At 41.2% G+C, this 12,255-nt stretch overlaps 1 protein-coding gene across 1 annotated transcript in view; it reads right to left on the bottom strand.

Annotated features, from left to right (window-relative positions):
- Positions 1-4,565, bottom strand: part of kifap3a (kinesin-associated protein 3a) — a 38,776-nt gene extending 34,211 nt beyond the window's left edge. The window contains exons 1-5 of the mRNA XM_017718475.2: positions 4,368-4,565; positions 3,773-3,904; positions 2,152-2,297; positions 1,672-1,730; positions 131-272 (exon numbers count right to left, since the gene is read on the bottom strand). Of these exons, the coding sequence (XP_017573964.1) occupies positions 131-272; positions 1,672-1,730; positions 2,152-2,297; positions 3,773-3,904; positions 4,368-4,399 (511 nt within the window). The 5' untranslated portion in view covers positions 4,400-4,565. The remainder of the gene's footprint in view (positions 1-130; positions 273-1,671; positions 1,731-2,151; positions 2,298-3,772; positions 3,905-4,367) is intronic.
- Between the last annotated feature and the right edge of the window lie 7,690 nt (positions 4,566-12,255).

The following is a 12,255-nucleotide window of genomic DNA, read 5'->3' as shown; positions in this document are numbered from 1 at the left end:
AAACTCCCCAAATAAACATGAAAAAAGGTCCAAGTCCAACTAAGGCAACCCTAGTGTGAGCAATTGTATACAGTTAGCAAAGTTACTAAAGTAAGTATGTGTTGCCCCGAACTTTGTTGTTGCAGCGTACCGTTCTGTAGCAGCTCCTCCAGGTTGTCGGGGTTACGGGCCAGGTGCAGGATAAGTGTAGCTCCTCTGATTTTTTCTGGGACATCCTCGTACAACAGCTCCACGTAATCATCTATGCTGTTAATGTTGGCCTCCTCATCCAGCTGCAACATCACAACATCAGTGTGTCAGAATGTTAAGTGGAACTGTTTTTTCTAAATTTCTGCATAATCTAATTGATAAGGTCTGAACAAAAGAGTGGTTTGATTTGAAATGCTCCATTTAGAGAAACTTAGAGTACAAACTGTTCACAGTGGTGGTGAGAGATACCGGATTCATTTATGGCAGAGAAATACATGTAGAGTATTATAAGGCAAAGTAGTCACCAAAGAAATCTCCACTATTTCACCACCATTATCATTAGTTTAGTGGTGGTTTTTGGATGGTAAATACAATGAGTATATTTGTATTGTGTACGACCCCTGGATCCTGTCATCAACACTGTATAGAGTCTGTAAGTTTCTCTACAGTGAACCATTTCACATATCAATGACTGGAATTGAAACAGAAAATCTGCGAAACAGGTGGAATTCCCGTTTAACTCATCACCATACTACAAAACTCATACTTAGCTCAAATAAGTGCTTTTACTCACTGCCCGCTTTGCAAGCTGCATCAATCTCATTGGTCCACTATACATGCATACATTGTGCTGCTGACTGCACATTATTTGGGGGTAGCAGGTTATTCTTAAGACAGCAGTGACACTGACATTGTAGTGGCATGGTAGTGTGTATAGTGTGTATAGTGCTTGTGTATGTGCATCAAGCACAGCAGGATTGCTTAAGTGTTTACACACATCAGTGTAACTGCTAGTTTGAGAAGAGTCCATCTAAAAAACAACCAGTCAAGAGCAGCTCTGTGGTCAAAAACAAACCACTGATGAAGGTCTTGAGGATGGATAACACAAACTGTCCATCAACACAGTCAACAACAGCCTCTAGGGGTGCATTTATATCTTTAGGTTCCTTTGGCTCTGACCAAAGAAGAAAATGATGCATTGGTGCATTATAGTTCTGGCTCACTTTTGAGCGTATGGAATTTATGAATGCTTTGGTTTATCTGTGCTGCGACATATTAGACCAATACATCACAAGAAGCTGTGCACTACAGTGGTTTTCCTAAGATTTAAAGAGGGATTCCTTCCACTGGTTTTTATAAAACGGTGGAAATCTGGTCCATTAATAATACAATTAATGTGTGCAGTCATACGTGCACACTGAGTATTTTTAATGGCTTCATATGTACCTCATCCATTGAGTTAAAAGCCAAAATTACCCATTTCATAATTACCAATTCAGTGCTCATAAAGAGATGATAAAACACAGGCACATGTCAAAACAGCATCAAAATGTTTTCCATGGGCAAAAATAGCTACGCAGACAACGGTTTTCAATCTACAACATATGGGTTTCTAATAATGTCAGCAGTGAGTTCAATGACTACTGCAATGAGGAGCAGATACAATTACACTGCACATAACACAGAAATCTTCAGTCATACCTCCATCCCTTCAAAAGGAGTAGGATCCCGTGGCTTAATCGGTTTCTTCTCTTTTTTCTCTGAAGATTTGAAAACATGAACACAAAATCTGATTTTTAAAGTAATCCGATAAAGATTTTTACATGCTCTTGAGTAATCAAATAATGGGGTGGTTGGTATAGTGTAGTCGGTAACAGCTCTGCCTTCTAGGTCGGAGACTGGGGTTCAATCCCCCGTCTGGGCAGGCACCACACACTATACCAATAAGAGTCCTTGGGCAAGACTCCTAATACTACCTTCTCCTACCTATGTAAAAAAATTATCGAATTGTAAGTCGCTCTGGATAAGAGCGTCTACCAAATGCTGTAAAATGTAAATGGGGAAAGCTCTATTTAGCAGTTCTCTTAGTCAGGTAACTGCAGAAATATGATTATGATCGGATTATTGAGTGCATGGAAACACACTCGGTGGCAGAAACAGATTCTGGTAGCAGCCCTGTACCTGTGGGAGACTTGCGGTTCTGCAGATAGAAGAGCAGCTGCTCCACCTCTGGAAGTTTGGATGGGGAAATGAGCCTGCATTCCTCCACCACCTTCCGTGCTAAAGAGCCAATGTCAGTGTTGGGACTAAGGCTTTTCAGACGAATGCTGAGAGAGAGGAGAGAGTACTCATTTAATACCTTTTCTCTTCTGATATTGATATAGAAATCTTGATTATCAGCTGATACTGATGAATAATCCTGACAACTTTCAGATTTTTCTTCTTTAAAATCTACTACTGCTCAAACACTCAAATTCATAATAACATGACAGGATCACGTGAGTGTGTGCAAGGTTAGATTTGTTAAAAGACTGGACAGGATACATTCTCTCTTCCTATTAACATCTGACCTAGCATTCCGCTGCTGTCGGAAGTATCTCTGAAATGGTAACTTTACAGGAGAAGCAAAAAACATATTTCATGCATCATGAAATTTACATGCAATGTAAAGGACATTAGGTATTTTCTAATGGAGATATGAGATTTTTTTCTGACAACACTGACTTTCTGCTGATACTGGTGGTACTGATAGCAGAAAAATTCCTCTTATTTCTCAGATGGAAATACGCCTTTTCACTTGCAGCATGGCTGTGCTCAGCTACAGCACCCTGACTAGGGTTAATAAGGAAACAACTGTAACTCGCACTCCCACAACCCAATACCTACCCGACCTACTCAACAGTTCACATAACCCATAAATGTTATCATGCATACTGAACATGCAAACCGAAAACCTTTTCCTTCACTGTTTTTTTTTTTTTTCTTTCTTAACTAAATACAGTCTGGCTAAGCACACACAAGCATCATGGGAACCACAGCAAACTCTGGCACCACAATATCTGTCACCTAGAGGTCTTATCTTCTTGCGCTCCTTGGGACCACCAGTGATTCCAAAATGCACTTCGTGATATTCTTCATAACTTTCATATTTCATAAGCTACATTCAGAAGCTGGGCGTCGTATGAGGCTGTAACTCTTCTTTCCAATCAAATAGATGGTGATGTCATTTTAAACCCTTATAATAATAGAAGCTGAACTCAGTTTGTTTTTCTACTGAACGTCGACCCATTTTTCCACAAATCTGGGCTATAAACTATAAACAGACGGCGTCTCTTTTATAAAATGTGAACTATGATTTTTGGCTTACAGCAGTAAATTGTAAGCGTACAGCAATAAGTTTAAATCATAAAACACGTTCTGTTGATTTTATTTCAACTCTGCACATACTGTACATTTTTTACTTTTACTTTTTACTACTGTTTTTAGAGTTATTCTTATATTTTCTTTTTTTTATTCTCTTAAGATTATATTTGGTGAATGGAGGAAGAGCAAAGTAAGAATTTCATTGTACAGTGCAACTGCCTGTTCTGCTGTGCACGTGACAATAAAACTCTTGAATCTTGAATTTGAGGGGCACTATTAAAATAAAAACAAAAATGATAATAAACAAATAAAATAAGAGTTTGCATTTATTTCATGCAGCGAATAATCTGCCTTACAATTTGAGCATGTAAATTCAGGTGGAAAAACCAGAATACACCCTGGAGAATAAGAGGTTAAAATAGGTGATAACACTGCTTACATTTTCTGACATGACTTGCGTTCTCCCAGCATTGCATCCCCCGTCTGTCCCAAAATCCTGGCTTCCACTTCATAGTGTACAACAAGAGCTTTCTCCGTAGGATGGACATCCAGACTGCCTCCCTTGACCTTCCTAAAAAGTACACACTCGGTTATATATTGAATACATAACTGGTTGATAAGAGCTCATTTTGTTTTGTTTTACTAAAACCTGAACAACGTTTCGAGTCTTGGTTGTTGGGAGGCAGGTCAGAGTGATGTGGTTTATGCTTTTTTACAGCGACCCGTAAAAACTTTACATTAACGAGCGCCATATAAACGAGCGAGTCATCTCAGCTGACTAGGCTAGTTAGCCAGCTTAACCTAGCTAAATAACGACTGGAAGACACTCATTGGACATGAAATACATGTCCAATTCACATAACAGCCACTAAATGCACTCTGTAGACCTAGCTAGCCAAGCCAACCCACCATCTCAATTTGACATGTATGCTATTGCTTTTAATCCTCAATGTAAGAGTCGACCTGCCGTAAGAGCAGCGAAGCCGGTCACCGTTATCCAGCCAAAACGACACGGGAGCAACATAAACACTCACCGCGTTAAATATCTTACGTCGTCTGCCTGCATTGTTTTTATTAACAGACCTGTGGAGGCTGTGCGACGACTGTTTTAACGTTATATCTCTTCTGTAACCTTAGTAATGGTGTGAATTAATCATCTTATCTTGTTTGCTGCCCTCACAAATGATGTTTGTGTTGCCAGGGCGTATAACCGATCTCCCATGATGCAAAGCAGGACAACAGCCGGTGTCACCGCCATCTGTAGGTGAGGAGGATTCAGTTAAACTCGTTCTGGATCCCAAATGAAGAAACTCCTGCTGCAGTTTCCCTACAGTGGGCAGTAGTATATGGGGTGAAATAGAGCCCAAATGCTGAAAAGGACCATTAAAAGCATTAGGATTAAAGATGTATATGCATACCTAGTTGCCGCGTTGGGTCCAGGCAGGCACGTCAACGGCGCCGCCATTTTGGGGCGGTCAACATCTGTACTGTCCTGCACTCAGTACCGTTGCAGAGCGGCAATTTAAAAAAAGATACTGTGCAAAATTATAGTTTCAATAATATTGCACTCAGAAGGTGCGATAGGATTATATAACAGAGGGAACGCAGCGCTCCACGCTCATTTTTGTGTGATGTGTATCGTAGATATGGCCATGTGGTTGGTGAGGCACAAAGAACCTGCTGGTGTGATTATTCTGATTCTGATTATTAAGCTTAGTTCACTTAATAGTCTGTTCAGAGGATCTTAACATTATGTAGTATTTATTTACAATGATGGTTAAAGCTTTGTAACTGGGTAAGTTATAGCATTCCTTAATCCATACATATTCTTCTTGGGGAGAACTTCTGCGTGGAGAACACTGTACCCACCAAGACTGTACGGTGTTTCTCTAACAGCAAGCCGTGGATTAACCCTGACATAAAGGCTCTCCTGAAGGAGAAAAAGAGGGCCTTTAGATTAGGGGATAAGGAGGAGCTGAAAGCTGTGCAGAAGGAGCTGAGGAGGAAGATCCGGGAGGGCAAAGCGCTACAGGAGGAAGATGGAGGAACAACTACAGCAGAATAATGTCAGCGGAGTCTGGAAAGGCCTTAAAGCAATCTCTGGCCACAAGAAGTCAGACTCTCAAGCAGTAGGGGACCAAAAGTGGGTGAACGATCTCAATCTGTTTTTCAATAGGTTTGATCACTCACCCACCTCTCCCACTAGACAGACATCTCTGCTGAAACCCTAATGTCTGGCACTTCCAGCATGCTGCTCTACCCCCTCTCTCACAACCACCCCCAGCACAACAACTTTCAGCTCACACCCACCCCCCACTGGTTCTTCTGCTGGTTGTCGTAACACCCCGTTCTGCGCAGATCAGCTGTGCGGGATAGTGGAGCACATTTTTAACACAAGCCTGAAGCTGGGCAGAGTACCACAACTGTGGAAAACATCTTGTGTGGTGCCATTGCCAAAAACACAGCACCCAAAGGACCTCATCAGCTACAGGCCGGTGGCACTGACGTCACACCTGATGAAGACACTGGAGAGGCTGGTCCTTAGACAACTCCGCACTATGGTGAGCTCATCTATGGACCCACTTCAGTTTGCCTACCAACCTGGCATCGGGGTGGATGATGCCATCATCTACCTGCTGCATGGAGCTCTTTCTCACCTGGAGAAGCCTGGGGGCACTGTGAGAATCATGTTCTTTGATTTCTCCAGTGCTTTCAACACCATACAGCCTGGGCTCCTGAAGGACAAGCTTGGACAGGCAGGGGTGGGCCATCACCTAACACACTGGATCCTGGACTACCTCACCAACCGTCCACAGTATGTGAGGACAAGGGACTGTGTGTCCAACATGGTGGTCTGTAACACAGGGGCCCCACAGGGGACGGTGTTAGCACCGTTCCTCTTCACCCTGTACACTGCAGACTTCATGTACAACTCACCAAACTGCCACCTACAGAAGTTCTCTGATGACTCAGCGATCGTCGGCCGCATCACAAATGAGGATGACAGAGAGTACAGAGAACTGATTCAGGACTTTGTGGACTGGTGTCTGCGGAATCACCTACAGATCAATGCAGGGAAGACCAAAGAACTGGTGGTGGATTTCCGCAGGCGCACACATCCCCCTCCAGCAGTGAACATCCAGGGAACAGACATTGAAAGAGTGGACTCTTATAAGTACCTGGGTGTGCACCTTAACTGTAAACTGGACTGGTCAGACAACACAGCTGCACTTTACAGGAAGGGACAGAGCAGACTCTACCTGCTCAGGAGACTGAGGTCATTTGGAGTGCAGGGGCCACTCCTGAGGACCTTTTTCGACACAGTGGTGGCATCAGCCATCTTCTATGGAGTGGTCTGCTGGGGCGGCAGCATCTCCACTGCAGACAGGAAGAAACTGGACAAACTGATCAGGAGGGCCGGCTCGGTCCTAGGGACTCCTCTAGACCCAGTGCAGGCGGTGGGAGAAAGGAGGATGCTGAACAAGCTAGCATCCATGCTGGAGAACGACTCCCACCCCATGCGTGAGACTCTGGTAGCACTGGGCAGTTCCTTTAGTGACCGGCTCCTTCACCCCAAGTGTGTGAACTTGAAGTCAGCTTATTATTTGACAGCATCTTATTCGAATGTTCCCATTCCACTTTAAATGATACAGCTTCAGGCACCAGAAAGTGACAGCTACAACAGGAAAAGTTGAACAAGAAGGTGGCAAATAGGAAGCCAAGTATCACCTCAGCTAGAGAACAAAAGACAATGTGGCATCTAGGTATGTGAGCACACTTGCCTGGAGCAGTGGGCAGCCCTATCCGCAGTGCCGGGGGGGGAGGGTTAGGTACCTTGCTCAAGGACACCTCAGTCATGTACCGTCAGCTCTGGGGATCGAACCGGCAACCTTCTGGTCACAAGGTAGGTCCCCTGTCAATTTACATCTCTATGGTGAAATAAATATGACTGACACTCTTTCCAATTAGTGAATGTAGCTTCTTTGGTGTGCAGTTGTTGCTGGCACAGGTGTTTGTACACACACAGCCTATATAATCTCCATAGAAAAGCATTGCTAATGGAATAGGATTCTCAGCAGCATCTGCTCATGAGCCTAAGTTTACCATCTAGTGTAAAGCCTTCTCAGAAGAGTAGAGGCTGTCACTGCGGCAAGGGGAACATCAGTTCATCCGGTACTGAAATGAGCATGGCCATCTCTGAAAAAGACGTCATCTAGAAGTCAATGTATGTGGCTACAAAATGTATATATACCTTTGGTGCCTTCACAGATGTGCAAGTAGTGCCATGCTAACTAGTACACCCCCATAACATGATCCTGGCTTTTGAACTTTATGCTGGTAACAATCTGAATGATCTTTTTTTCTTGGCACTTTCTGGGTATTATTTCCATAAACAATCTAAATGTTTGACTTATCAGGCCACAATACCAGCTACCTGTGTTTTAATATATTTATAATGAACTCAAGTCCAGAGTAGCCAGCAAAATTTGTACATAGTACAGTCTTGACTTATATTTGTGGATGTAGAGGCAAACAGTGTTCATTGACAACAGTTTATCAAACTGTTTTGAGCCCACATTGCCATTTGAATCACAGAAGCATGCTGGTTTTCAACGAAGTGGCATCTAAAGAGATTGAAGGTCATGGGCTTTCCATTGTGTTTTTCGGCTTTGCCCACACACAGATTTTTCTGGATTCCTTTAATCTTTTGATATCATGCATCATAAACGGTGATTCAATTTTTTGGAAGATTTTGAAGATATCAGTTTCAAAAAACATTGAAGTTAAAACATTAAATGTCTTGTCTGCATACTGTTTTCATTTAAATACAGGTCTAAGTGAATTTAAAAATCATTACTTTCTTTTATTTGTATTTTACATGCCATGCCAATTTGTTTTGGAATTGTTTGTTGTGGTTTGTAACTTAAGTATTAAGTTTGAGCATGAACTCTGTGGTCCATAAATAGAGCCAGGGTTGATCATTTGTCATACTCATGTTAAATGGGGTGTTTAACTTCCTGGCTAATGCAAGTTTTCTCTGGTTGCACTCAGCTGCCTGATTTTGGCTTGTCGAACGTCAGATGTATACTAACCATCACTGGCAAACTGCTGTGTTTTGGTGGAAATATCAAAAAAACAGCAGTCATATGAGTGGCAGTAGCTCTGACAACAGAAACTGAGAGCTTTGGAAATCTTGTCATTCAACCACAAAATGCCACTGGGGTGCAGAAATAGGTCATGGCTTTTCTTTAGGCTTGTACTATTTGTAATGGAGTTTCCATTACTCTAAGAGTCTCAGTGAGAGAATGCTGATCTAGGATCAGTCAGTTTCAGGCAAATGAATATGAACCAATATTTATACTGCAACCCCACTTCAAAAAAAGATGGAACATTGTGCAAAATCTAAATAAAAACAGAATGCAATGATGCACAAATCATTTAAACCATGTATTCAACTGACAATAAACAAAGACAACATATCACACATTGAAACACAGAAAAGCTGGAACAGGAGCAGCAAAACACTAGTAAATTGGAGCAATGCTAACAAAAACACCTGGGGGAACATCTCAGAACTAATATAGTTAATTGACTACCAGCCAGTAAAATGAGTGAGCATCCCAGAGAGGCTGATTGATTCAGAAGATGAGGAGGGGTTCACCGTTCTGTGAAAGACTGTGCAAGCGAATAGTTAAAAAATTCAAGAATAACTTTACTCAACATAAAAATAGCAAAACGCTTGTGGATTTCAGCAATTATGGTACATACTAACATTAAAAGATTCAAAGAATCCAGAAAAAATCTCCAATGTTAGTTGGCCTTGATCTTTGGGCCCTCAGGTGGCACTGCATTAAAAACAGACATGATTCTGTAGTGGAAATCACTGCATGGGCTCAGAAACGCTTCTGAAAATAAGTGTCTGTGAACACAATTCATCAATGCATCCACAAATGCAAGTTAAAACTCATGCAAAGAAGAAACCAAACATATACATGATCCATAAACGCTGCCGCCTTCTCTGGGCCTTAACTCATTTAAGATTGAGGCAAAATGGAGAAGTGCCCTGAGGTCCGACAAATCAAAATTAGAAATTTGTATTGGAAATCATGGATGCTGCATCATCTCGGCTAAAGAGGAGTGAGACCATCTGGATGATTATCAGTGCACATTTCAAAAGCCACCATCCATGATGGTAAGGAGGAGCATCGGTACACATGGCATGGGTGACTTGCACATGTGTGAAGGCACCATTAATGCTGAACATTATATACAGGTTTTAGAGCAACATAAGCACTGTTAAAAATAAGAGGTCAGCTCAAAAAAGAATGATATAGTAACTGATTACATGGCTTTTCTTGAGATGACTTAACTTGAGCACACCAGAATTCACACAACTCAAATGTCTTAGTTGAGTTAAAAGTTCTCTTAATTTTTTAGTTCTGCATCTCAGTGAGGTAAATAAGAGGAATTTGTTTTTTATACTGAACTTCACCACTTGCCAGGATTCTTTCCCTCACACAATCATACTAGATATTTTTCCTCTTAGGTACGCACCTATGGATGGCTGTGGCATTACTGGGACTCAAACTCACAACCTCCTCTTGTGGGGATGGCTTGGTCCACTGCAGCACTCAGGAACACATGAAGCAACTAAATGTTTAATACACTGGATAAAATATTGCTTGATTTAACTTTAAAACAAGACATCATCTTATGTGGTGCAACCGTTTAAAAATTCATCTCAACATCAGGAGTTAGTGAGAATTGTAGACTCAACTAACAACTCTGGTGTCCCCAAATTGAGTCAACTCAGTAAAAGTGATGTAATCAGTTGCTATATCATTTTAAGTTGAGATGACTTCTTATGACTATATTTGCCATCCCAATGATGTCTTTTTCAGGGAAGGCCTTGCTTTTTTTTTTGCAAGGCAATATCAAGCCACATTCTGCTTGTACAAAAGCATGGCTCTGTAGTAAAAGAGTCTGGGTGCTAAACTGGCCTGCCTGCAGTCCAGATCTTTCACCACTGAAAAAATTTGGCACAATATAAAACAAAACATATGACAAAAGAGACCCTGAATTGTAGAGCAGCTGAAATCCTGTATCAAGCAAGAATGGGAAAACATTTAACTTTCAAAACTACAGCAGTCGGTCTCCTCAGTTCCCAAACACTTACAAAGTGTTATTAAAGGAAAAGGTGATGCAACACAATGATAATCATAAGTTGAGTGTTGTTATAAAATGACATATTGTCTTTGTACTGTTTCAATCAAAGGGTTTAAATGATTTGCACATCATTGCATTCTGTTTTTTTTTACATTACACAGCATACCAACCTTTTTGGAACCAAGGTTGAATAAGAAGATTACAAACTTTGCACAGATAATTAATTAGATTTAAGATGACATGATAAAGGCCTTGACTGATGTACTTGATGTACATGTACTTACTTTGCCAAATGTCTGGGGATTTACAAAACCCTTTAATCCCAAAGGTGGCTTAAAAACCAGAAAACCGTGAGTGCTGACGCCACAACGGTATACAGTAAAATCAGCTTAGCTAGGAGAGAGCATATTCAATGTCATGCTCACTCTACCATTTAAAAATAATGTTTGTTCTAAGATGTTTCTGGGGAACCCAGGCCAGCTTTCCATTCATCTACATAGAAAATCTCATAACTATTTTAAATTGACTATCCAGTCCATACAGTACATAAAAGGAAACTAAGCTGCAAGAATACCCTCTTTTTTAATAAATTAATTCTATGATGTCATATATTCAGCATTTGATCATTTTGGTTCATAAGACCACACAAATAATATAAGTGAACAAAGTATCATATGGGCTTTTTGATAAATTAGGTTTCTAAATGTCTCTTGGCTTAAAGGTACAGCTGTAGGAAAACGTTTAATTAATATAGAACTTTTACATTATGTGGAGATTCTTTACACTCATACATCTCATTTACAAAAATGGTTCTTTAAAGAACTGTCAACTGAAAGGTTATTCAGGCAGCCAAAAGTGATTCTTCTATGTAGATGTAATTTAATGCATGGGCTTACCTGGGCTGAAGCCCAGGGGCTCTGATTGTTCAAACAGCCCATGGCTTATAGTGCTTTGGTTCTGGGTTTAAGTTTGTGCAGTAGTGTAGAGATGATCAATGGTGGTGGTAGATGTCGCTGGCAGGTGGGGTGGTCTCTGCACCTTCATTTAAAACAAAGGTTTTAAGGTTTTTGCATGTGGTGTGTAACTAGGCTCATAGGGCCTTCGATTACCTGTAGCCTCAGGGCCCACAAGCAGGTCAAAGCACCCCAGGATCTGTGGGATCTCTCCAAATGACCTTTTGGCATTTTTGGTTAAAAACAAATCTTGTTTATGACAAACATTTCCAAACCTTTGACAGGCAGCGGCATATTTTAAACATGCTAAGCAGTTTGGTGACCCAGAACTTTACAGTGCTAATCCACACACAAAGCCAGCATTCACTTCGTCTTAGCGTGTCTATACTCTCCTCATAGCGCCATTGCATAATTGACACTATGTACATGAATACAATTAGGCTATTCCAAGAATAGCCACTATATGAGTTGCTTGTCAGGCCAGAGGTGAAGGAATGCTGGCATGCATGGTCAAGGTCAAGATGCAATTCTGGAAGTGTGCAGTGCTTCAGAGAAAGAGCTTCCGGAACAGATGGCACCATCTTCTTGGTGTTACTGTGCTCCTGCAGCTAGTTAAACTTATTCAGTTACATACTTAAATACAATATTGACTCATTTACATTCTTTTGAGTGTGTACATATGCTGTACCTTTCAGCCATTGTCACAATATCAGGTTCAGCTCAGTTTTTTAAAACTTCTTGTTTTGCTCCAGCCAGTAAGGCATTTCACAGTATAATCATAGATATAGTGAACAAAACCTGC

The sequence above is a fragment of the Pygocentrus nattereri genome, chromosome 4, assembly GCF_015220715.1.
Source record: "Pygocentrus nattereri isolate fPygNat1 chromosome 4, fPygNat1.pri, whole genome shotgun sequence".
Lineage (NCBI taxonomy): Eukaryota > Metazoa > Chordata > Actinopteri > Characiformes > Serrasalmidae > Pygocentrus > Pygocentrus nattereri.
This window is presented reverse-complemented; position numbering and strand designations above follow the sequence as displayed.